Genomic DNA, 27,322 nt, shown 5'->3' with positions numbered 1-27,322 from the left:
GACACGGAGTAAAATTTTCGCGCATGCAGGAGACCCTGACCTCCCGAGTCTTCTTCGGAACCGATCAGCAAAAGAAAAAAATTCGGAATTGTGATTAGAGGTTTGCGAAATCGTTAAGGAAGATCCCTCCTCCTCGAGCTGCCTTGGTCAGGCCTTACCCCGCGCGGCATTTTGAAGTAGAACCATAACACAACAGGGGGTTAAGGAAGCTATATATATATATATATATATATATATATATATATATATATATATATATATATATATATATATATATATATATATATGCGTACGGTAAGGACGGATAAAGATAAAACAACATTGCTTCTCTTTATAACACCTTTAGAAAACTACACAATCACCTTCGACCTCTTAGAAGCGCATGCAAGCGAAGAAAATGACAGAAAGCGCTATCGAAGCATGTCCCCTAAATCTATGCCAAACTGGCACGTCTCCACAACGCTTTCAAGCGTCCCCTAGATATATGGTTAATTGACACGTCTCCGAAACGCATATGAGCAGTCTCCTATAACCGCGATGAGATCGTCAACACAACTGGTGTTAACAGTTCCAAAAGGACCCCGCGTCTTTTTCTTATGCGAGATCAATGCCATACAGAGCCACCATGAACGGTGGCCGCCGCTGCTGCCGCTCACAACAGCGGAGACTCCATAGCCGTGAACGGCCACGGGCGGACATCACGACTCGAACAGGAGGCGCAGAATGTGGGCGTACGAACTCGCAAGGTTCCGTTAGCTGCAGCCCTTTCCTCAGCCGTCCGACTATTAGCGCCGCAGTCCGCCTTTCCCTATGAAGAACCCCCTTTCTTTTTTCTTTCGTTATTCCTGGCTCTTTTTCTTAGTCCTCGTTGCCGGTGCCGTCGCCACCAGGGTCGGCGTGCGCGGCAGACGGGGAGGAGGAGAAAGCGGGCGCGCAGCAACCGCCGTCCGAGTACCAAAGAACGAAGGAAAGAAAATAGCGCTTGGCTGCACAGACACACGGCTGCAATTAGAAAACGTGCGCGACGACATTCCGCGGCATTAATGAGCGGCGTGCCCGCACCGACACCGGTGCCGTTTTAGCGGCGGCGACGGCGGCGGCCCCAAGGTCATCGCTGCCTACTTGTCCGCCGCACGAACTCGGGAACCGGGCACGAGCACGCCGCCGTTCGAGGAACGTCGGGATGCCCAGCGACGAAGGCACGAACGGGTCGGGGGGGGGGGGGGGGGGGACACGCCCGACACCATTCAGGAGCGCAAGAGAAAGTTACACGCGCACGCGACCTCCGCCGCCAAGCCGCGCGATGTCTGTCCAAGACTTTTTCTTTTTCTTGTCGAGCAGACGAAAAAAGAGGAGGAGAGGGAAAGAGGAAGTCGAGGAGCGCCCGTCAGGAGGCGTCCGAAACACTGTCGAGCTTGTGATTCGAGCACTCGGTGATGTCGACGAGTGGTTGTTTGGATCTCTCCCCATAGTGCAGACGGGCACGAATCTGCGCTGCCAACCAGCTGTTGCTGTGGAGTGACCCCAAAAACAGAAGAGAGAGAGAGAAAAAGAAGTTAATGACGAGAGAGAAACAAAATGAAAAACGACGCTACATCTGTATAACCCTTCCGCGCACGCGCGCGAGGCCTGATATACACCTGTCAGCACGCAGATGGGGAGGAAAATGCGACATATATGACGCTAGAGCTGGCAGCTGCGACTTGCACAACAGGAGCCGCAATCAGAGGCTTCCAACGAAGTCAACGGCCTCCGACTAGGAGCGAATCCGGCATGCGGAAAGTGGGAGGTTTCTTAACAGGAACTGGAGTGACTAAATGGTGACGTCATCGTAATAACCGTCAATTTACACTTTAAACATTTTTTATTAGTTTTCTTCTTTCTGCGTACCAAGGAGACAACAAACTTACAGTAGGGTCATGCTACTGCCAGATACGAGCACGGATGGCTCGCACCATATTACGGCGGCACAAGCGATGTGGATGCAAGAAGCGAAAGAACCCTGAAAAATCGGAACCGCCGCAAAATTATCCTCAATTAGTGCCGTATCCAGTCATAGCCTGCAGAAGAGGAGCCACATCAGCGCTTTTCGCGGTTCTGAAACCTGACAAAAAGCAAGCATATGGTCACGCTGCATCATCACAACCCACAAACGTTTCAGCAGATGCACCAAGAAAAAATATAAAGTGAGGCGTGAGAAACGTAAGAAACTGGACAAGTGCTTCGTTTCGTGGAAGTGGAAAGCATAAACCTTCAGTGGTTAAAGATGAATAGTTCTATCAGCATCAACTTTCACTAGCATACAAACAAAACAAAAAAAGACTTTCAGACCTGTGATTCCTTGGAAAAAGAGGAAGCGCAAACGTTATTACCTAGCTAAAGAAAAGAATTTGCCCAGTCTCCCGCGCTCTAAGAACTGCATACTACACGTTGGAGAGCAGATCGCACGTTAATTTGGCGAGATAGGACTCGCCGGAAAGGAGTTCTCCAGGTCTCCAAATCCGCTCCGCCTTCCCTTCTCGCTGTCGAATTTTCTCTTCTTGGTTCACGTCGGGCTTCAGCCGCACGCACCCGTTCGCAGAAGCTACTCGCGCACACATCCAATCACTCGCTAAGAACACAGAATAAAGAAGAAAGAAAGCGAGAGAGAAAGAAAGAAAGAGAGATAGTTGCGTAGCACTGCTTCGTGTTCCGTGGGCGGTCACGAAGCGCGTTGCTGCCGTCCGGTGACGCAAGGCGCACATTTGCCACGTGTCTTCCAAGCGCTGCGGGAAAGCCGCCCTGCTGTCGACGAGGAGATTGTGCGGGGGGGAACGAGCCGCGGTTCTCCCGTCCGGTTCGTTTCTCGTGTACGCCGCCGTGCAGCATCCTTACCGCGGCACTCTTCTCGGCAGAGACTGCGCAACGTGAGCTGCCATCGCGGCTGAAATTGCGACGACCGAGAGACGTGTGTGCACAGAGGAAAGGGCGGGGAGGGGGGCGAAACAGCATCAATAGAGCAGCGCTAACCTGCCCCACGAATGGAACGAGAACGAATTGAAAAGAGCTTTGCCCTGTTTCACTTTGACATTCTAACCCCCCCCCCCTCCTGAAGTTGCGCTCCAAAAAAACTCCTACATTCAGGAATCAATGTTTGACATTCAGCAGGCTGAATAAATGAAGAAACGCAGAAAGTGATTTCTAGCGCATAAGACAGAGCAGTAGCTGAAAATGGAATAAATCGAAGTAGGAGCAGGCAGCTTCGGTCGGATGGGGGATGCGGAGTACGATGAAGGTGACAACGGCAGCTGACGTATGGAAAACCGCTTGTCTCTGAAGAAAACAAGCGTGCACGCGGAGAATTTGGAGGAGTTTCGCAACTAACACCGATCACTTGACCCGACTATTGCAGGTCGCCGGCCCACGAACAACCCTCTATCGGCCCGCTAATGTCACGCCGCACGTACGGTGGGGGCCGTGTAGGTTCGACGGAGGAACTGTCGTTTTCGCCGGCGCGATGCTTCCAGCTGCCCGTAATCGATATTCTATCGCACTTATGGTTACGCAAGAGCAGGGGGGGATCGCTTTCTGATGCTTTTCCTGTACTACTACTGCCCTGCGCGCTCTTTTTCTCCTCACGCCGTGACGAGAATTCCAGCCTTCCCGCATATAGACGCGCGCGTCCTCTCGCCTCACGCGTCAAGTTGGCGAAGCGCACAAGAAAAGTTTCGCTTACGCAGCTTGCGCATCTGCTTGTCTTGTGTGTTGCTCTCACGCGTGTTCGTATGTTTCGGCCTTCAGTGCTGAGAGCACTGAGAGCCCTTCCATCCCTCCCCCCCCCCCCCCCCGCCTCGAGAAGCGCAGCTGAACTGGCAAATTAGCGAAACCATTACTGGACGCACCATGCATGCGGTTCGCTGTTAAACGAAAACGCCCATGTGAGTCCCACACTCTTCTGTAGTATTCTAGCTGTAAGTGGCAACTGACGCTTTGTAAATGCCCGGCAGACGTGCGTATAGAAAGGCGCTTGCGCCACCAACCACAAGTCATCTTCTGCGGACTGCGGAGTTTATTGTACGTTTGTCGAAGGTGGAAATACTCGTATAGAGCGACATGCGGAACGGTGGGCCCGTGCACATCTACTGCGCAGGCGCCGAGGTTATCTAAGCATTCAAGATTAAATACCCGCTTCTGCAATGCTACACACACACACACACACACACACACACACACACACACACACACACACACACACACACACACACACACACACACACACACACACACACACACACTATAAAAAAGAAAGAAACGCTGTGCGAATCCTCAAGGTTAAATATTAAACTACATTACGTTTTTACGAAACTGCGCAAAACGAACGAGATTGGCAGTAACTAGGACACGACGTCAAGCAGGCGCTTATTTCGCAACGACGTGGATTCTGTTACTGCAGTACCGCCATTTTCGTGGATATGACGACGGCGTTTCCAATCGAGATAAAGCCATTACGTTGCGAAAAAGAAAAAAAAAAGTACAACGGATCGTCTCTTCAGGGACGACGAGACACGTGTCCGTCTACAGCTAGAGGACAATTATAGTACACGCTGACGAAAGGTCACTGTGATACACAAGGCATTTCAGCGAACCGAATTCCAAAAGGTCTCTGACGCGCAGGCTACAGCGTTTCGAGTTACGTCGTCGGAACACATGCGTATTTATTTCAACCGAGGTAATCGCGTAATAATCGATAGTTAACCACTGGTCCAAGCCTTGCTGATGGTTAAGGAGCAATGGTTGCGAGATTGGCGCGAGAATGTCACCGTCTCGTCTCGCTGTCGAAACCATCTATCGATTCGTGCCGTTGTCAAGGGACGAACTGCCCAGCTACAGAGGTGTATCAGTGCGTACGAAGCCGTAAATTGCGCGGGGCAGAGGACAAGGCACAACAAAAACTGATAAATGTTCAAGGCGCGTACACGCTAGAAGTACGTACAGCCGGCTGCAAAAATTTACGCAGCAGGGGTTCATTGCAACGAAAGGTGCGAACTCTGGCGCTAGGGAAACAGGGAGAGTTCAGATGGGAACGGCAGGGGAAATTAATCGGAAAGTGGGCTTCTCGTTCGCTACCCTACCCTGAGGGAAAACTAAGGGGGGAAATAACGACGGAAAGAGTAGCCGGGGAAAGAAAGAAACGCTAGAAACGATAGAAACTTCAATAGCGCCAACCACGGAAACAACCAACAAGCTTGGCTAACCATCATTTCAACAGCGCTTTGGCCGACTTGCTGTGACGACCGTATATGCCGACATTCCAGCTAGTATTGTCTGCTCCGAAAGCTGCCAGAGGATTTTGCGAAAGCGTCGCCAAGCCACCGTCAGCAATGCTGTCTCGGTTCGAGGTACTCCAGATGGAGGACGGAGTCGAAAAAGAGCTAGGGGTCAGTGCTACGTAGACGCGTGCGCTGGAAACTAATTAAGCGTAAAGGTCCTTGTACATTGACCTAACGGAAGGCCACTAAAAGCTCACAGGTAGCTCAGTGGCACTTGCACCGGTATTACAGAACCTCGTACGCGTAACACGGAAGGTGTGCACGGTTTCGGCTCCCGCCGCAGACGAGTGCCTTTTGTGCCAGATTAATTGGTACTTTTAACGCGATAGCTTTAAGGGCCCCGCGTCGCAGAAAGTACGGCGTCGGACATCGATCGCTTCGGCAAAAAGAATTTCGAAGCAAATTCCGAACCGCGCATACCCAACCACTCCTCTACCACCAAAGTTGCTCATACCTCGTGTTTCATTCATTGCAAAGTTAATCCTTGGAACTATGAGAACGGCAGCCAAAAACAAATGCAATGTAAAGAAAAAAGAAAAACACCAACGGTACGAATCTTTTACGTCACCTCTTCTCAGACTGAATTACAAGCGTGAAACAGTAACAGGAGATCGACCCAATCAAGAGGCCGCGTTTCTACGAGAAAGCTTGCCTTCGCGAATAGCGCTCGCAGCCAGCGTTTTTTCCTCGTAAGTTCCACATTCCGTTAGAAAAAAAAAAAAAAAAAAAACGCACGACCACTTTCATCTGTGCGTTCCTTGGCTTCATTTTCTGTTACCTTCGTGTAGTCGTTGCAAACAAAATCGAGCCCATATAGGTTCCATTCATTCTTCTCGAGAAGTTGTGCGAACTGTGAACTTCTTTCTTCCTGCTTTACTCACAATCCCAGTTAAGTTCTGTTCTTTTCTCGTTGAAGTCGACCAAAAATTCTTCAAGGTGATTATCGGCGTTGATGAAGCAGGAGGCAGGTTGGAGGTAACAAAACTTGAAGATATATTGCAACGAAAACATTTACAGAGTCAAATACAGAGTTAGCAAAAGAACACTGATGCAAACCACAAAAGTAAACAGCGCCTTACTCTTCTACTTTTTCTTAAGTTAGAGCCTAGGACAACTGTCACTACATACGACCAACCGAGTCTCACTGTTCTACCACTAAGTGGTTACGGCCCAGACTAGCATTGCATCGTACGGAGTCTTACTGGTCTATCAGGTTTAGTGATTAGAGCCTAGACTGATGAACAAGCACCTCGTCTCGATTGTTATAGGTGACAGAGACAAAGAAAAAGGGCGGTAGGGCCGTTAGCCCATCCCACGGAAGCCAGTGCCAATGAGAGTTGAAAGTCTGCTTAAGCCACAACCCAAAGGGATGGCCTTGCTTTCAAAAGTAAATGCATTGGAAAACCACCATGTTTTCCTTCTTCCCACAACTTCGTTTCCCTCTCTTATTTCCACGTGGTCAGTGACGGCCTCGGCAAACACGCCAGGCACGCACGATTTATTGAGGCCACCTCGCACCTCAGCGGCGTTTCTAGCCAGCAGGCGGCTCGGGCACTGGTGTCCCAACACCGCGTACCGCAGTCCCCCCGAAGGATTTTCCTCGTGGAAAAAAATAATGACCGCTGGCGGCATCCGGACTCGGTGTTCTTAAAACGACGTTCTCCGAACGCGGTCTCCGCATGCGCACCGCGCCTCTCTCTACGGCGCGCACTGCAAGTTATAACTCGACACCAAGCGGGCTCTCCTCAGCGCTCGAAACAAGATGCACGTGGTTGCCGCCCGGATGCGTAGAGGCGTGTACCCCCGCTCCGTACGCGCAACACGTGGTCAACATTGCTAGGTGCCCCTGAATCTCGGCTGCGTCTCTAACCAGCAGGGGGACTCCGGAGCCGGCGCCACAACGTCGCATATACCGCCGTCCCACTCGAGGTTTGTCCGCGTGGACCTATTATGACCATCGGCGGAATGCCAACACAGCGCGCGTAAGAGCGCGTTCTCCGAATCCGCGCACACAACGAGTAAGTGAGTTTCGCAATCGCTTCGATCTGTGGTAATTACGCTTCCATCAGGCACAAATGACAAAATCACAGCTGCTGCCGCGTGGATGCAGGTGAACACGACAGCCGGGCGTTCACTCCTAACTGCGCAGAACAGCTGAGGATTCCTGGAGGAGGAGGAAGCCGCGTCGAGAGTACTACACGCGCAACCCCACCTGATGTAGCGCGAGTGCTGTGACCTACTTCGAACGGACGTTGCGAAGCGAAAATTCTAAATCACGAAAAACGCAACAGCTGCGGGAACGACTGCCAATGATGGGGCTTTAAGCTGTTTCGAATTCACTATACCAAAAAGAGCAAACTATATGGCCTGCAGGACGCGGTTACGTGTACGCGGGCGAATCATCTGAAGCCAGGCTACTTGCTAGACCATTAGCAACAACATTTACCATCGCTTCTGAAGACAGACTACTCCCTAAACCATTAGCAACATTTACGATCGCCTTGTTCGTCTATCATCATTATCCTCATAGCAGCAGCAGCAACCTATTTTATGTCCGCTGCAGAACGAATACTTCTTTCAGTGACCGCTAATTACCTCTGTCTTGCGTCACTGACGTCATCTTGTGCCTGCAAATTTCCAAATTTCATCACACCATCTGGCGTCCTCGACTGCGCTTCTCTTGGCACCATTTCTAGCACCAAACGATTATCTGCCCTACGCAATACATGGCCTCCTCAACTTCATTTCTTCATCCTAATGTCAAACAGAATATCGGCTGCGTCCGTTTGCGCACTAATCCACACCGCTATGGACGCCTATATTTTATTTTCGTTTACAGTTTGCAGCTCCTTTCGTTTATACGGCCCATTAGCGCGCTCAGAGAAGAGACTCCGTAATCGCGACGCCGGAATAAATCAAACGTGCGGCCGTGCGATTGGTAAGCGTCCACCAAACGCCTTTCCGCAACACTACAGGATTTAAGCTATACAGGCATTTACGCAACACTAGGAAAAGGCGGCGAAACGTTATCTCTATCTCTCTCTTCGTCCTCCAACGTCTGCCACAAAGCGCCAGCAACAGTGTCGAGCGCGCGCTACTCACACCACATATGGAAGTGGAACCACTACGGTACATAACTAATTATGCCACCCGCACAAGCGCCCGTCACTCGTTTGCCGATAAAGATATTCAAACCTATCCGCTGATCGTTAAAGCCCCTGCTCGTACACCACCAACGCCACCTACACTGCAGTGTTAGAGCTTTGGCGGTGAAAGGGGAGCGCCAAGAAACTAGCATAGGAAAAATTGGAAACTGCCGATCGGGCGTAGCGCCACTTTTGGCAGATACCGTTACCACCGCCACCAGAGGCCACATGCACGCGCACACTGCATGCGCCTGGCCCCAAGCTTGGCGTTAACGCTAGAATCACAAACACTAGCTACATCCCAAGACCGATTCTGCAAGATTCAGCATTCACAGCCAGCTCATTCGGAGGACTCCCTTTCATTCCGTGGAAACTGCGCAACTAACATCGGGAACACCCTCACGTCTGAAGTATGATTCCCATACGTGGGCAGCACTAAAAACATAGCGGGCGAAAAAGGCGATGGAAGGCGCTCGATCGGCCTTATTTTCTCTCGATTTCCTCGTGAAGTGCGCGGATGTGACAGTGAGCGTGTACGTCCAGGTCTTGGCGATAATGTGCGCAACGGCCCGAGCAGCAAATAACACTCCGTTGGCGCGTCGTCGCCAAAGCGCCAAAGTACGAAAGCAGTAGGGCGACAGATTTTTGGTTTTGGCTCAAATGCTATTTTTGACCACACTTTCAAGCTTCAGTCTTAACCAGCGCACGCCCAAAAAGGGTCAATGACGTTACTAACATCGCGAAGCCCTATTCAACCAAACGACAACAGCAAAGTGTTAATAAAACACGAAATATGCTTCAAAAGGGGTCGCTTATAGCGGAAAACGACAGCTCTGCGCTGGTAGTTCAGCTAGGGAGGGCAGAGATTTCGCATCGCGACAAAAAGCTAGCTAACGCAAAGGTGCAGTAGCCGTTACACTGTACGTAACCACGTACTACGTACAAAGATCGACGGCATTCAAATGCAAGTCATTTAGCACCCGGGAACAGCCGGCCTGGTAACCGAACGGGTGACAACACTGAGTTGTTCGCTGTATTAACATATATTTCGGGACACTAGTGGGCCCTAACGGCTCCGATGGGGTAACGGGCACTTTTGTGGAACCGATCGCCTTCTGAATTAAGCCAATAGAGAGCGATAAAACAAAAAAAAAGTTTTTCACACTCACAAATTGGCGAGAACTCGGCTGCAGACTGAATGGGCCCCCGCGTCCATAGCAGCCGAAGCCGCGCGGCGTTACCGGCGTTCCCACAGGTGCGCCCTGCTTGAGATAGATGGCAGCACCAACCAGGCATCGCACCACCGCGCCCTCCCCGTCGCGCGCGCGTCACTGGAATTCCCCGCGAGCGCAGTGATTCGACTCGCTACCAGATGGCTGGTGGAGTCCGGCGAAAAAGGCACCGCAGTCGTGGCTTTGACAACGCGCGAAATTTGACGCGGGGCATGCGAGTTCTGAAGCAGCTGCCATCATCAGACGCTAGCGAAAGCTGTTATCAACGAAAGTTAAAGTCGGTATCAAAGCTAATTGGTTCTGTCTCGTACGGCTTTCCGCGAAATGTTGTCGGGACAGCGACGTCCGCTACGGCTCCGTTACCACAACAAGGCGCGAGTTTCAAATGAGGCAAGCAACGTCTTCAAAGCATATCGCTTTATAACCAGGTCGGCGCACACAAAAAGAAAGTTTACACAACCGGCCGCGGTCACTCGATGATTATAGCATCCTTCTGCCGAACACGAGGGTTCGACTACCAGTGATGGCGGCCGCATTCCGATGGAGGAAGAATGCAATATCACCTCTGTACCAGGGGGTTTGGTGGCGCATTATTATGTGCGTCACGTGGTCAAATTCTACTCAAGAGCTCGAAATGGCTAAACCCTTGAGACGACCAAATGTTTCTATGCTGCTGGAAGGAATGGAGCATATCAAAGAAATTTAATTCACGCCGCACTGACTACTACGGTGCTATGAGGAGCTCTATATCGTCAGAACTGCTTCACAGGGCGTTATACATGGAGAAGATGGAGAACAAACAAAAGGCGGGAATGATATCAGTTGTTGTCACGTTATCTAAGCGTAATCGTGACGCCGTACCTTGGGTTACAAGTGATCCTCAGTTACGGCTATATTCGGCTTTTCGTCCACCTCGTTTTTTTCTTTTGTTTGTTGTTTCGTAGGCGCAACTCTTCCTAAAACATAGCCATGTGCCAACTCGACCAGCAAGAAAGTTATAGATTATGGAATAATAATTACAGAAAAGAATCGCAGCCCTCAGATTATGCGGGAAGGCCCGTTACTGAATCCGCGCGTATAAAGCTTCTGAAGGACAATACTGGAAACGGGAAAAAGAACCACAAAGGGGCATGGCGACGTTCGCCCCTAGCGGTCAGCGATAGTTAAACAGATCTGGGTCACGCACAGCCATCCCTTCTTCAGCGCTCGTTAAAACCGGGGTAAGTTACTCTGACCTTTTTTTTTTTTTTTTCTCTCTCCATCCTTTCAGCCGCCAAGGCCACGCGGCGCCGCTAAGAAAGCCTGGTTTCGAGAAACGAATCCACAGAAACATGAACACGCGCGCTGAGGGAGGGCGCGCGCGTAGCGATTAGTTAGATATATCGTTACGATAACGGCCCGTTATATTTTTCATCGACGTCGCTTTCCTTCCGAGCACGCAAAACCAATCGGCAAAAAAAAAAAAATGTAACGCGCGCTGCATACACATATCGCTGTGCATATGTAAGAAGTGGTCACAAAATATTACTTGAAATAAAAGTAAATGCCGAGGCCGGCGCTTCTCGGGTAAATAGCGCCGATTAATCTTCCAGCGGCGCGCCTTCTACACTTTGCTCTGAATCGCCAGAAGAAGTTTAACCGCCGAGATCTGTGTTTCCCGATTTCGCTATACTTCAGCAGGCTATCATAACCCAGCCTCGCTTCATCTCGTTTTCTTTTTTTTTTATCTATCCCAGTACGTTATTAACTGTGCCAGAAAAGAGAGAAACAGACCTTTTTGACTATTGGTGCTCGCCTCTTATGCAGCCTCGTTTTGTTCGTCCGAGGGGAATCGAATCGGAATGCCGCCCGCGCGGCGACCCTCGAGTCGCGCCGCCAGATGCAAGCGGATTAATAAGTTAATGTGCGGCGACCCGCCGCAGTGCCCTGGATTATACGTCCGAACACTCGCACGCGACACTGGGGGAGAGCTGGCGGCGGTTGAAGTCAAGGAATCGGCTGCAGTCCTTCCGTCGGAGGGATGGTGCCACGATCTTTGCGAAAACATACGATGCCCTCGAAGGACGAAAAATCGTACAGCGTAAAAAGAGAAGAACGCGGCGCACAGAACAAGCGTTACACTTGCGAACCCTAGACTACACACATGCGTTTTTCGTGGCTCTGTAAGATTAGGTGGTCCTTGCTGTAAGCCGACCATACACGGTACAGGTCTAATGGAAAACTCGCGAGCGGCGTTACTTCTTTGACCTCGTGAATGTAAGCAGTATGTGGTATTCCTACCACTAGGTAACCGGTATTTTGGGAACAAGGAGGAGAAGAAAACGCAGCCGACATGAAAAGGCGCACACATGCCTGCCAGAACTCTTCTACAGAAAAAGTCGAAGACTCTCTCTCTCTCTCTCTCTCTCTCTCTCTCTCTCTCTCTCTCTCTCTCTCTCTCTATATATATATATATATATATATATATATATATATATATATATATATATATATATATATATATATATATATACGCGCACACACACGCACGCACACACACACACACCTTGCAACCAAACGACCCAGTAATCATATCACGAGAACCACTAAGCTCGCCAAGCGCGCGTATACAGAGGACGTGTGATTGTGGCTACACAATTTATTGATCGATTGGCCGATTGATTGGTCGGTAGTGACGTCTCATGCATGTTGCGCTTATCCAGTAGACGAAAAGCCTAGAGTGGCCACTCTTCGATCACTAGAAAGCGCCGTACAAGGTGCTCTTTCAAGCGTCAATCGTATATGTCTGCGGAACGCGAGCGCCGCACGCTTTGTATAGCACGCGTCTGGAGAGAGAGAGAAAGGGAGAGGAGTGATAACGGAAACTGCAAAACACACAGTTAGATGCATGCGTACAGTTCAACAATCTTCCAGCGAAGGCGCGTCTGCGGTTTGCAGTAGAAAGCAAGAACGCGGTATATGCGCCAAATTCGGCTCCGCACACTGCGTCCAAATCCACTCCCTCCTCCCTTTCCGATTCAGCCAATTACGCCAAGTGGGAATAAGACTCGTCCCTCTATATCCACCCGGTCCGGAGTATCAATCCACCAAGGCATCGCATAGAGCGCTATCGCCGCCGATATGCGGGCGGCGCGACGCTGTCGCGTCCATGTTTACATGCGGACTATATACTTCGCCTAATAAAATAATGCCACAGTGGAGTTGAAGCGCGTGCTCCGGCGCTTCCATACTGTGCGGACGATGGACACGGAAACGAGTGCAGCCACCATGCATAATCATTCCACGACCAGGTTACTGCCAGATTATTGTATAGGACCCCATATAGGATTACGGTATACACGCGGGCACGAGTTGTCCTCTAGAATGAGCACGACCGCGAGACAGAGCGAGAAAGGTGTGGGCCCGAGCAAACACGGCGCGCGCACGAACCATGTCTCAGCAGTTCCGCGGCCTGGTGAGGGTGAGCGACAGGCGTGAGGGGAGTCACCGTGGCCCAAGCCCTACTCCGGCGGGTCGCCCTTGGACCTCATGCGGAGCAGGTGTCTAAATCGGAGCCAGCCAGCGAGCGAAAGAAAAGCTGCATGCTGTCGCGCCGGCGGCGCGACGCAGTAGTCCCACCAAGGACGCCCGACTCGACGCGACCGGCTCCCGTGGCAGCACACACAACACCGAGGAGGGTGAGGGATGTGTGGGACCGCAGGCGCGGGGTGGGAACGGGACGCCGGGACCGCGAGGCGGCGATGGCGGGCCTCGACGTCGTGCGCTAAGCGCGGTCTCGCACGGTACCCGGAACGGCAATGGTTATCTCGCGCTCGCTTTATGACACCAAGGTCAACTCAGCTTTAGACAGACGGGCGGCACCGACGCTGTGCCCCGTTTCCGCGTTTAGCAATCAGCGTACAGACGCTGTGGAAGCGCCGCTGGTTGAAAAGCGGCGCTAAGAAGTAAAAAAAGAGGAAAAAAAAAAGAGCACAAGAAAATACACGCACCTACGGCGATGTGCGTGCTTTGCATGTACGAAGTTCGCAGGAGGTTACTTGGTCTCGTTATTCTTTGCGGTGCAGCATCGGCCCTGGTGCGAACTGAATCTGTGGTGAGTCCACGTATACGTGTCCACAGTTTGACGTGTCCTTGTATGCTGCAATGAGTGCGTTCGCTACCAGGAAGGCATTACGAGCACAGCAAACGCGGCAGCGTTGCGCTGTACCACACAATCGGGTTCTATTTCCAAAGCTATCATCTATTTACTTTCGTATTGTTCAACAGCAATATACGCCGAGTGTAGCTTCTGCTTCTTACTTTTGTTCGTTAAATTTGCTTAAGTGGCTTACCCTTTCGTCGTCATCACGGTTCGAACAATAACGCTTTCTTCCTGTCGAAAATACGAAAACACCACACGTCAGTGTGCACACTCACGAATCCAAACTTAAGCTCATATGGGAACTGACAGTGTTAGTTCTGTTGCCTGCGATAACTGACAAGTGTAGTGAATCAGGAAGGATCGCTTGACAGCGGCTAGTCCTCAAACCCGGTACTTCACTAGGCATAGCCGCTTTGCCTCAAGGACTTTGTGCTTGCGGTGAAGCACGCTGCTTCCGTGGGAAGCATAACTCCACAAACTGACTTTTAAAGGGCCCCTCCCCAGGTCTGGCCATTTTGAGCTGACAAACACAGAGCATACAATGCGCGATGACGATCATGTCTGCAAAGTATTACGCGCCGTGGAAAGATCTGAAATTTCAAACCGAACGCATTTTTCCCTTCTCCTCGCGGCGGCCACGCTCCAAGCCTGAGCATGACGTACACGTGCTAGTACCCTACGTACACGTGTACGCGCTGTACCGTCGCTCGTGGTGACACGTGACTTCGAGAATTATTCAAGGCAACATCTGTTATTCGTTAATGTGCTGCTAGAATAGACGAATCAAAACTTCGAGAAATAATAAAACACACAAACCAAATATCTGCATGTTTTTGTTTTATTTCGCACCGCAGCAAGAGGGATGTACTTCCGTTTTGACTGCTTGCTATCACGTCGTGCAGGCGCACGCGCCGAAACCGAAACTATGTCATTTTCTACCGTGTTCTAGCGCGGGATCATGCTCTGTGATCCGCTGGTGTCTGCCTCAGTATTTGCGCAGCACTGACTTGTATTGCTAGTCAGGTGTCCTCGTGCACAGCGCGCAAAAACCTGCGGTGCACGAAACGAGACAATCGCAACAGTTCGCGCGCGACGCCGTCAGCGGAAGTGCGCCGCGCCGCAAAAAAGCGAGGGGGCAAACTGAAGGCGGGGCCTGTGACGTATGCGCCAAGCAATCATCGAGGTCCTGTACGGGAGAACGCAAGACAGGAATTTCGCTTGAGCCTAGACAGGGCAAGTGGAGAGAGCGTACATATTTGCGGTGAATCTCGCCTCCTGAAATCGTGAGTTCGCGGAACTGAAATATTTATATCTCGGCTATTAATGGGGAGCCGATTTGAACAATTTTTGCGGCAGAACACTCCCCAGAGAACACGTAACAACTTCCAGTGTACAAACCGAAGTTTGCTGTGTGGACTGGTGAGGGGAGGGGCCTTTAAGGCAAGAGCCTTAACGGGACACAAAAGGCAAATACTAAGTCGAGGTGGACTGCTTAAATAACATTCCAGAAACCTCGCGACGCTTGTTTCGCGCCAAGAAATGACTGAGTTTGCGAGAAAACTAAATCTGAAGGGTCCAAATGCATTTATCGCTATTCAAATCCGCCACCCAATCGGAGAGTGGTAACATTTCATACGCCATCACCGCCTTTTGCTGCCGTCAGTAAATAAGCGGCGCCCGACAGACGGCGGTACTGTTTTTTTTGCTGAAAATGCAAACGGGCGGCCATGGTGAAATCAAGCCAAGACAGAGCGGTGTATTCGCTGCTGCAGCTGCTTTTGGTCAAGTGGCGTGGACCGTTCGGCCATCCCGCGACAACGCATAGAAGTGGACTTCTCTGCTACTTGCAGTTTGTGCGAGTTCCGTGAGCCAGCAAAACCAGTGCAGCACAACGAAAAAACGAAACTACTGAAACGTGAAAGCGCAGGCGGCGCGAAGTCGAGCGAAAACGAAACCGTCCGACCGCCCGCGTCGTTGTCAAGGGCAATGTCAATGAATTCTTTTTTCTCAAAATGAAATAACGCTGCAAAAATAGCATTTTCTTTCGTCTTAGCGCAATACGGTTAAGCTTTTATAACGAGTGGTTGAGTACTAGGGACAGTTTAAATGAGGAGTCCCTTCGTCATCGGGCAAGTACATGAATGTCCTGGGGGAGTCTCTAATCGTGTCCCGCATTTACTTCAATTTCTCGATTACTAAGGCTCTGTGTGCGATAATATTGACGCCTAAGAGATTCTCGAGCACTAATCTATCGTTTTAGCTTTACTTAATAACTTGCCTTTAGTGTCCATTTAAGTGGCTCGTTGCGCGCTGACAATGAGCGAAACACGGCAGACGCAAAATGTAGTACAAAACCCCACGTGACCTTCTCCGAGCGAGAGGCGGGCGGAGAGGGGAACGCACGCAGACAGAAAAACAGGTGTTACGTCGCTGACGTCATGCGGTGGCGGCAGCGGTTGCGGCAACAGTCGACAGCGAAGCAACAGAGACGGCGATGGAGGACGCTCGCCCGGGGACTAGCGGATTGCGCTTTAGGCGTCGGAAGCACGCTACCGCCGAGGATGCTCGACAAGCTAGAAACGAGGTGCGACGTGCGAAGCGGCGGAAGCAAGGCGTTCGACAGCGAGCGCTGTTGTCCCCTGCTGAGAGGATGCAACATAATTTTGTTCGGCTTGTGTTAAACATTTGTAACACTTATTGGCGACAAGCATGCTGCGCCTTTATTTAGGTAGTGCATTAAGTGCTCACATGTGTCGTTGAGGACGTCGACCTGAAAGCGTCACACGTGTACTTCACACTGAGGCTAGTTACGTTTTGCAAGAAGTCTGTTCCCGACTGTATAACTTAATGCATTACCATGTGTGCAGGAGGCTTTCGCATTCAAGCATTACAGAGAGTGTAACATGCTGCCGAACATTTTTTTATGGAACACACGAAAGAAGAAAGAAAACGAAAGCGTGCGCGATAAAAGGGCAAGAACAAGCGGATGATCAAATAGTTTCGTGTTACATTTCGGTTTGGGCTAGTTGGTACGCCATCAAAGAGAAAAAAAAAATTCCGCAGGAACATTTAAGACTGCTTACGTGTGGGAATACGAAAGAATTATAGTCCCATTAGTACAATGTTTTCGAATGATTTTTTCGGCATGCATTAAAGTTCTTTCTGCTAATTCGGCGTGTGTGTTTGCGTATACGTTGGCCACAGACCGGAAACGTTCGGGCGAATTTCGTGGAGACGACGACGCGGGTGAAGCAGCGCTGCTCATTTCATACACTCATCACATGGCGCCGACACTTCGTCGCACTAGACACAGCACCGATGAAATCCGAAGAGCAAGTGAGGCGCGAGGGGCAGCGCGCTCATTTTATACTGTTGACGTGGCGCCACCTCCTCTCTATTGGCTGCGCCGTCATGTGCGCAATGACGCACGCACTAGGCACACACCTTTAGTCAGCAATAACCATGGAGCAGCCGTGGTGTCAGGAAAGCGTGCTCGTTTCACACCCCAGAGGCCCGGGCTCGATTCCCACTCAGACCGCAATGTAACAAATTTCATTATCAAAGCCATTAATTTGCTTTGTTTACAGAAACCCAACAAGAATTTTTACGTCAATCCGAGCATTTTTAACGTTTTTATTTCTCTTCGCGCCGTCGGCCAGTTTTGGTGCCATCTCCAGGTCACGCGGCCACCGATGACGCCGGGTTTTCGCGTAATGGGGAAAATAATGCTTTCACATTAAAGGAAAAAAAAACTAGCAGCGCGACGACAAGTGACAAAAAACAGGCGTGTCAGCGCCAGAATTGTATAGCTGCGTATGTTTTATTTCAGACAAGTCAAACGACAGCTGGCAGCCCTGGCAGCATTCAATGAATGTTCCAAACACCTCCAAGGTGCTTTGAATGTCGCCTGCTGTAGGCATCGTAATTGGTCACTGAACAATAAACTCACCGTACCCAACTGACAGTCGCGGGCTAAATCGCCTTTGTCGAAACAGCAGGAACGCGCTGATCACGTCGCATCACGTCGTTTTGACCCAAGTCGACGTGAATCAATCACGAGCACAAGAGCATCCCTGTCGCAATACACGACCTACTGTTCACGCGGAGTGGGACAACTTCCGCTGCGAAGAAAGGAGCCAACGCAGCCCACTCTTCGCTAAGAAAATCGGCCGGCCAATTCCGCCCCGAGAAAGCCTACAAAGAGCGAGGAATCTCGCAATACGCGGCCAATATCTATCGGTTTCATCAACGCATGCAGCCCCACGCACGAGCTTTTGGTGCCCACGCTAGGAGCGTAAACAACCGCGCGCGTCGGCGGAGGGGGAATGGGCCGAGTATCGAAGCCGCTGCTGCGTCCAGCGAATCATCACCAAAGCGAAGGTGGGCGTTCGCGTTTCCAACCGCCCCTGGGGGCGAACCATAACTTCGGGCCACCGCAAATGACAACGACCTCGCGCACGGTCCGGGCTGAGCGAGCGAGCGCGCGCACGCGCAATTAGGAAAACGAATCAAGTAGGAAAAAGACAAAATATCCGCGCTCCCACCCCCTCCAAAAAAAGAAAAACGCGCCGCAGAGTAACGAAGAGACGGCCATCGGCGGCTGGCTGTTCAAAACAACATACAGTCGAGGGCACGCCCACGCCGTCCGAGGATGATGCTCGACGCAGGAGGCGTGCGTACGCGCGTCTCGCTAGGTCTCGCGCGTCCTCGCGCCGCCGTTCACGCTCCGTCCATCTCGCCCTCTCCGCTTCGTTTCTACGTTTTCCCGCGCTCCGCGGCCAGTCTCCTCCGCGGCGAGAGCTCGCCATATCGAATTCCCTTTCTCCCGCACCTCCTCCGTCGACGACGACGAGCCATTTGGCCTCGGGAAGAGGAGGCGCGCGGCAGAGACACAAAAGGACCAGGCGCCAAGCGCCCGCGGGGCAGAGCGCAAAATAAAACCTGCGTCAACAGGAAATGCCAGACTGCACCCGAGACGCTCGCCCGTGATGCCTCGACTGGCCTCTGCTGCCGAGTGTTTTACTTTGCGGTGTAATACCACTCGGTCTGGTGCCCGCCCGTCCGCGTTCGTCTCGGCCGGGCTTCGAGGGGGCAGCACGGCTGCGACATAGAGGAAAAAATCTATGGCTGCGAGACAGCGGTGGGAGAGAGAATGGGTAGCAGCGAAGTGCGGTGTGGGCATTGCGCGCGCTGCGGGGTCGCGGATTCGTGAGCCGCGCGAGGGACGTCGTCCTCCTCTTTCGACACGGCCTCGAAGCAGCGCTCGCTGGAACAGTTTGTTTTTGTTTCCCACCTCGTATAATCTTTGCCAGCCCGCCCGCCTTCTCACCTCAGTCGCTACGACCGCCGGTGTTCATCATCGGGGGCGCGGGCGGAACAGAGGGAGCGCGCGATGGCGAGTTTCGGTGGAAGCACGACTGCCGACGCCGACGAGGCTTTCGAAGCGCCGCATAAAAACGCGTGCCGAATCTTCCCCGGCCATAATGGTCCGGCCGGCCGGCCGACGAGAATCCGCGGTGATAGCGCGCCGTACGGACGCGCCGAAAGTTTTGGAGGCGTTCGCTCGTGACCGCGGCGCGTCACGCGTTTTTTGCCCGCGCGCGTCTGGGTCGAAGTGATGACCCGAAGGAAAGGCCCGGCAGCGTTGTTTACAGCTTTGTCCTTCTGGCTTTCGAACGCATTTGTGCACGGGAAGAATGTACAACTTTTCAGCGATACTGCGTTATAAGTGCAACAATTCTCGATGATTGCGCATGCGCGCGGAAACTTATCGTCCGTTGAGAAAAACGTGACCTCCTGGAAATTTATAAAGTTGAAGCGTAATCAACGAGGCCACAGGAACACATGAAACCACAAGCACCCAGATCAAGACAAATCCATGAGCTGACTGTCCGCCCTTAATATGGCACAGCTGAACGAGCTAGTAGTCGAATCAAGCGGCGATTCAGCCGCAGCGCAATGGGGCGCCCACATCTGGCTCGAATGCGCGGCGCTAGTGCGTATGATAGCGATTTAAAGAAAGGAAAAACGCTTGATTCTGCAACCCGTGAGGGGGCACGGCGAATCGCACCACGCCAACTGCGCTGCAAACCACCGGCCGCCTGTATGGCAATACACGCGAACTCTTGACGTCACGCGCTTTATGCATGCGCCACCGCCAGATATCTTCCTCTGTGGTCACCAGACTCGGGTAACGCGGCCATGGATGAGCTATAAGCACACAGTGTTACCGCATATAGTTGGAATATTTCCTGAGGAGGTATGCGCATCTGCGCTACCGGCATATAGATGTCTCATGAAAGCTTGCCAACCACGTGGTGCCAGAGAATGCTACACATCATAAATCATGATTATCTTGCAACTTGCATTCGTATAGTGACTGCCACAATGTGCACCGACACGAAATGAAGCGCCAGATTTGCGATTGAAGCAGCAGGTGATTGTTCTTTCCTTTTTTTTCTTTCGCGGTTTCATCACCTCCCTGAAAAGGGGGCATCGGAGCCTCTCAGGACCATCACTAAACTTCCTTGGAATCCTAAAAATGAATACCATAATACATCCAACTATATTACGCAGCAAAGAGGGAAACAGGAACGCTGGCAAAGAAATGCTGATAACACTGCAGTGTTTCATCGTGCGTTATGTACTCACGAGCTGGCGGTCATCTGGAGGATGGAGTTGGAGAGCTGCAGGCAACTCATGCTGTTGAACGCGGCACCCCAGCCCACACCTCGGGCGGCCAAGTAGTGCTCCTGCGAAAAAGAGAGAAAGAAAATTATCATCACGCGTTCTTCCGTCTCGGACGCGTGCGCCGCTACACATGCTGCCCTCACTCGTACACATTTAGCTCTCTCACACTCAAGGCGGATGCAATGCCCTACGAGGCACAATGAAGCAGAATCACGTGAAGCTGTGTTAAGCATGCGTCGAACAGCCCCGACCTTACACTACAGCGCGTGGGAAAATAGAACCGAGAGTCTTGGTTCTTCTCAGCGTGCCTTTGTGCGTGCGTACACTCACCCGGTTGGTAAGCAAATGCTGCACGACCGAGTACAGTGATCTAATGAGTCTAATAACTTTCTTTTTTTTTTCTCCTCCGAAATATTTTTCCGTTTCTTTGTGCGTTACTTGGAGGCCGGTGCCATAAGCAGAGGCCAGGCACGTAGAAAGATACACGAGCAGAGCTTAAATGGTTCGCAGGTTGATGTAACACTCAACTAAAGGGTGCTCTATAGTGTGCATCTCAAGCACCCTGACGTCAGGCTTCCCCATTGCAGATCACACGAAGAAACCAGCGCACGACCTGTGCAAAGCGCACTTCGTCAAATGCATACAAGGCGTTCGCCCACGCCAGAAAACGCCGAGGCGTTTCGACCGTGTCACTACTGATCCGTATCCAGTTTCCTTATTTGCTTCGTAAAGTTTTATCTGCCTGATGTCGCTCTTAAAATTTGCTCCTCTCAAAATATATTCATTTATCCACTGCTGATTATGCAGGAATGCAATTATTAAACGGCGCCAGCTTCCAAGAAAAAAAAAGAAAGAAAATCATTGCTGCCATGGCAGTGCAGTTAATTCTCAAGGGGCGTGCGAATAACGAATCGAATAGTGCCCTATTCGATTCGGCCATCGAATCGAATAGACACTATTCGTAAACGCGAATATCTTTCGAACACTTCTTCAAATATTCGTAAACGTCAACTGCGCCCAAATAAACATAAAACTGTAGCAGAAGTATGGCAAATTTTTGCCCCCGTGGTCATAGTGTCGACGTAAAACACGAGAGCTTGCATAGTGGAGCCGGCTACGCGTCAATTTGGTGGAGCCATACTTTACAGGTTGTACAGCGGTCACTCGCACTCTCCGACGAGCCCTGTGCATGCGAATGAACTATACTCGCTTGCTCCTCCTAATGCTCCATCTATGTTATTAACAAACAACGCTTCGTAACATGTAATGACAGAAACTTCATAACGTCAAGTATACTATAGGACGTGACGAACGTTTTATAGTTACTGGATAACGGCTATTCACTATTCGAATTTTATTCGATTCGTTTCTCGCACTATTCAATTCGTATTCCATTCGGCCTCAAAAATTAATATTCGCACACCCCTATAGTTAATTCCATGCAGTACGACGTAGGGAGCAAAAGTACTGCGACGAGTTGTAACGCGAAGCTCATTCTCCACATTCACCTGCTGCAATCGCGCATTTTCTGCCAATGGCCCCTCATTTTCTGGAATATATAGCATGCTATAGGCGTGTACGTGATCAGTAAAACATCTAAAGCATTCATTAACGAATGCCCGAAAGTAATCTGTTAAGCTCACGAGGCCAAGTGGTTTAGAAACCCCAAGAACACCTGATCTTTAAACGACGAATCTAGGTCTTGCACGTTGAACTTGACTGAGCCCATTTCCTTTCCTCTGACGTACACCCTATATAACAACAACAAAAAAAAAAAAAAAAAAAGCAAAGGCAAGCCGGCCGTTGCACTCAACGGCCGGCATGGCCTTTAGCTGATTGCTTTCTTTTGCGCCTCCCTCCTTCTCTCCCCAATTTCCTTCCCCACGCAGAGTAGCATGTCAGCGATGTCTATACGTCGACTAAAATCACTGCCTTTCATTAAAAGGTTCCCTGTCTTCTTTATGGCCTTTACTTTTCTCCTAAATGTTGTGCATTCTAACCTTGCTACTATACGTTCTTGGCGTATTTGACGTCAAACACACGGCGTGTCGTCGTCGCCGAAAGGAAACACGCACGCTCGATCGTCCAGATACATTGTTTTTGCCTTCGCTCGTGGGCTCCGCGCACGTTCCCACTCGCTGACGTCACGCGTGCATACGTCAACCCGCACCGACCAGATGCGCGAAGAACTGTGCTTTCTGTATAGTCCCAGAGGGCAGTGTTCTAAAGAGTGCTTGTTATATTTTTACTATCCACAGAATTGTACCTTATTCGGGTATTCCTTTTGCTGTTTCATTTATTCTTTTTTCCTGACCTTCTTTTCTTTTGCACACATTTTGACAAGTATAATGTCGCCCTTTGCGTGTTTTTTGACCTTGGCAAACAAGAACGCATCTGTCGCCAGGCACAATCGCTTTCGTTCTACTACTACTGCATCGATTGGCCTGAAAATAGCGCTGGATTGATTGATTGATTGATTGATTGATTGATTGATTGATTGATTGATTTAAATGTCAAAAAGCAACACAGCGATAATGAGACGCCGTAGAGTGGAAGGCTCCAGATTTTCATTCTGACCACCTAGGGCTCTTAAACGTGGACAGAAAGTACGAATCGCGGACCACGTCCGTGTTAAGGGGACTGGGTTTTGCGAATCTTCGACAGCGTGTGCTTAGAGCTCGAACCAGGTTGACCATCAGAGAGGTTCGGCAGGGAAGACGAAGTGAGGTAAAAACAAATAACATAAGTATATCGTTACAGGTGATCGGTGCGCTCCAAAGAATATATATATATATATATATATATATATATATATATATATATATATATATATATATATATATATATACACACACATAACGTTCAGCGCGCGTTCACCTGCACGCGAAGGCAGAGAAAATGCGTCGCTGGCTTTCCCTACACAATCCGGGCATCCTCCGTCTCCGCTGTGCCCACTGCACTGAGCCTGGACGCATCGGTGCAACCCGGACGGGGTGGCGCGCGGGCGAGTGCGCCCCTCGGCGGAGAGGGGTTGAGCGTCCGAAGGAGGAGAGTGGGACTCGCACATTCCGCACATACTCCCCTCTATAGAAGAGCAATGAAATGGGCTAGTTGGTGCGTATTCCTTTTTTTTGCTTGCGCTAAGTACTGTAAGACGCAACGGGGACGAAACGAACACTCGATATGCCCCTCGCGCACACACACACACGGCGACGGGCAAGTCTGTTCACGTCGATGAGCGTCACGGTCCGGCACACCGCGTCCTATGCGTTTGGCATTCACTGCCATTTGCGCGGCATTCATTGCCGCGCAAATGGGAATTGTAAACGTCGGGAATCGAATCCGCGGCCTTGCGCCCGGCAGCGCAACGCTACAGCCACCGCGAGAACGAAGAGTTAAAAGGCGCGAAAGGGCAAAAGTGGCTAGCGGAGATTACATGGCACCACGGTATATCACAGGTTTCTGCGACCACAAGCCGATCAAAGTGATCCAACAAACTAATGCCTCGATTTGCTTCCGTCACCTTGGCGCTACCCCGTTGAGTCGCATTATTATGACATTCTTTTTTTTTTCCCGTACCCCTCCGTATATAATAGCAGTTGCATGGTAGTGTGGTGCTAGTTGATCACAACGTACGCCTGTGTTATTTTTTTTACGTCTATAATAAGGCACAGATAAAAGCAACGTCTCCGCGCTTGCATTAGACGACCTCGCACGGTGGTCCACAGCTCTTCCGGCAGGAGACGTTAGACGTAGACGTTTAGGACGCGAAGGCAAAGGCTGCGCTACACGTCTGGTTACTCACGATACCGCCATAACAACGACGACTCTGACGGCGTTACGCGCCATTGTTTGCCACTAATCGACCTTGCCGCCAAGGCCTACACGGAGAAGGTAAAGATAGTAGGAGCTAGCCTAACCCGTGCAAACTAAACGGCTTCTGGCAACGGGCTGAGGGCGGAGGCAGAGAGGCCGGAGGAGGACGCAACGAGAACGAACCCGATCATTAGTGGCTTTATAAGGCCGCGCGCTCTGTACACCGTACCGCGAGCCAAGGTATACACAGCTGCGCGAAAAAAACGTACGTCTACCCCCGTGAAAGCCGAAAACAAGGTTGTTTTGAGGTTGAGGTTTTCCAACCGTCAGAGACTGGTTAACAGGGGCGAAAAAAAAAAAAAACATTTGACGACAGTAAAATGGAGGATAGCTCTACGCAGTCACATACTGCGACATATAACGGAGAAAGCGGTCGAGAAACAGGTTAGGCTGACGGTTAATGTAAGTGGAAGGAAGGAAGGAAGGAAGGAAGGAAGGAAGGAAGGAAGGAAGGAAAACAAGAGATGAAAGGCAGAGAGGTTCACCAGATTAAGTGTCCGGTTGGCTACTCTGCACAGGGGGATGGGGTAAGCGGTAGAGAAAAGATGAGTAAACAAGAGAAGATAAAAAAAAAAAGAAGGAACGCAGCATTTCGCACATTCTATAGTTTTTAAAGTAAGTGGATAAATGGATACGACTGCGTACTGTTGCGTTTCGCCTGCGACACGTGGTTTTGCCGGCGCGACGGCGGCGGGGCGGCGGACATTTTGGCCCGATCGTCGTCACCGCAACACTCATCGCCAGGTGTTTCCAGGCGCGTCTGCGGCGATGCGACCGCCTAGGGATTTCGTTCCAGTCATTGTGCCCGAAACAGGCGAGGCCAAAGCAGGGATCTCCTTCCAGTTATTGGGCCCGAAACAGGCGATGCCAAAGCAGGGATCTCGTTCCAGTCATTGTGCCCGAAACAGGCGATGCCAAAGCAGGGACCATCTTCTCGTTACAGTCATTGTGTCCGACCGGCAGCGCCACGACAGTGTGCTGCGCAGCGCCACGACCAGGTGCTACGAGATCGTGCGCAGCGCCACGACATGGTGCTACGGCATCGCTACGACAGTGTGCGTCACCATTAGCCCATTGTACATTCACGTGCTCGTCTTTTGAGGGGTTCCTTCTTGCCCTCAACTGCGAGAGTATAAAAACAGCTGCCCCCGGACGCCAGAGGAGGGCTCCGATTTCTTCTGCTGAGTGAAGTGCTCTCCCGTCTCTCTACTTCGGTCAAACCTGACCGCCAACTCTTTGCGATGTTAAAATAAACAAGTTGTTTCGTTGTTACCAGTCGACTCATGCTTTGCCGGGACCTTCGGATGCTTCGAGTTGTACCCCAGGCCGCCAGGCCAACGCTACCCTTGGGGCTTGCGACCCAGGTACAACCACGGGCGTCAGCGCCGAGTTCCCAACAGATCGTACCAGCAGTCGGATCCAAATATACGGTTGCCAGCGGTGAGATCGCCTACAACTTCAAACAACTGTCTGCCAGCGGCGAGATCGCGACAACGGAGGCCAGCAGCGAAGAGATGCAGTTGACTGTATGCTGAGCAGCTCAACGTCGATCCGGGAGCAGTGCAACGAGCCCTGTGTGACGACTGGTTGCCTGCAGCGGAACGACTGCGCGGAATTCCTGCCTGCGAGGTTTGGTGAGTGCGGGACTTTCTTCTACTGAGCTTTGCCAGGCTTTTTGTTAGTGTCAGAAACAGAGCTGGTAATTGTGGTTGTCGTTGCTGCCGGGTTAGTTTGCGGCAAGACAATAGTAAGCAGTAGAGAAAGCAGCATTCAGAGCAGCCATGGATTTGAAGTCGTTGCGCAAACCGAAATTGTTGGAGCTTGCAAGAGAGTTGGGTCTGGATGTCTCAGACAAACTAAGAAAACCGGAACTGATAACGGCTATTCTTGAGTTAGAGGCTGAGGATGACGAGCTGTCGGAATGCCTTGAGACTATTGAGGAGAGGTCAAAAAGACAGGAGCGCGAACTTAAAGAGCAGAAAGAAAAAGAAGAGCGCGAACACGCTTTGGAAATGAAGCGTCTCGAGGTAGAGATGGAACGCGCTCGTAATGGAAGTCAGGCACACGGTGCAGGAGAACGCGTATTGTTCAAAATGACTGACCTGATGCGGCCGTTTAAGCTTGGAGAGGACATTGGTTTGTTCCTGGTTAACTTTGAGCGAACGTGCGAGAAGCAGGGGTTCTCTCGGGAAACGTGGCCACAGCGCTTGCTCACTTTGTTACCCGGCGAGGCGGCCGACGTAGTCGCTCGCTTGGATAGAGAGGAAGCAGAGGATTTCGACAAAGTAAAATCGAGTCTGCTAAAAAAGTACCGGCTGTCTGCGGAAGCGTTCCGTCGGAAGTTTCGGGAAAATGAGAAAGGCAAAAGTGAGTCATATACAGAGTTTGCGTATAGGCTTATGTCGAACATGCAGGAGTGGCTCAAAGAAGAGAAAGCGTTTGGTGACCACGATAAAGTTCTGCAGTGTTTCGGGCTAGAACAGTTTTATAGTCGGTTACCGGAGAACGTGCGATACTGGGTCTTGGATAGGCCAGACGTGAGTACGGTGGCTAGAGCCGCTGAGCTAGCCGAGGAGTTTGTGACGCGTCGAGCTCGCGGAGCTAAGGACGGTCAAAAGGGTGAATTTGGCTCCCAGTTTGAGAGGCCGAAGTTCACACCCATGAGATTAAAGGGGGACACGCGTAGTGCGGATGCGAGCGAAAGCAGTCCGACCAAACGTAAAGAGACGGCGGCAGCCAAACGCAGAAAGCGGTTCGAGATGAGGCGAGCGCGCTTGTGTTATACGTGCCAGAAGCCGGGTCACTTTTCGGCGCAGTGTCCGGAAACAACACCAAAAGTTGTGTTTTTTTCAATAGGCAGCACGGACGAGAACATGAAGCTTCTCGAGCCTTACATGCGAGACCTCCTCGTGAACGGGAAAGAGTGCC

The 27,322-nt window shown here is 51.0% G+C and overlaps 1 protein-coding gene across 4 annotated transcripts in view; it reads right to left on the bottom strand.

Annotated features, from left to right (window-relative positions):
- LOC142572297 (growth factor receptor-bound protein 14-like) overlaps nt 1-27,322 on the bottom strand; it is a 281,008-nt gene that overhangs the window by 136,174 nt on the left and 117,512 nt on the right. For 3 of the 4 annotated variants that reach the window (XM_075681289.1, XM_075681290.1, XM_075681292.1), the window contains exon 2: nt 20,480-20,580. In XM_075681289.1, the coding sequence (XP_075537404.1) occupies nt 20,480-20,580 (101 nt within the window). Of the gene's footprint in view, nt 1-9,624; nt 9,710-20,479; nt 20,581-27,322 lie in introns of those variants that run through there. The other variant, XM_075681291.1, reaches the window with a different exon arrangement.

This window comes from Dermacentor variabilis, chromosome 2 (assembly GCF_050947875.1).
Source record: "Dermacentor variabilis isolate Ectoservices chromosome 2, ASM5094787v1, whole genome shotgun sequence".
NCBI lineage: Eukaryota > Metazoa > Arthropoda > Arachnida > Ixodida > Ixodidae > Dermacentor > Dermacentor variabilis.
The sequence above is the reverse complement of the archived record's forward strand: the minus strand, read 5'-3'. Positions and strand labels throughout refer to the sequence as shown.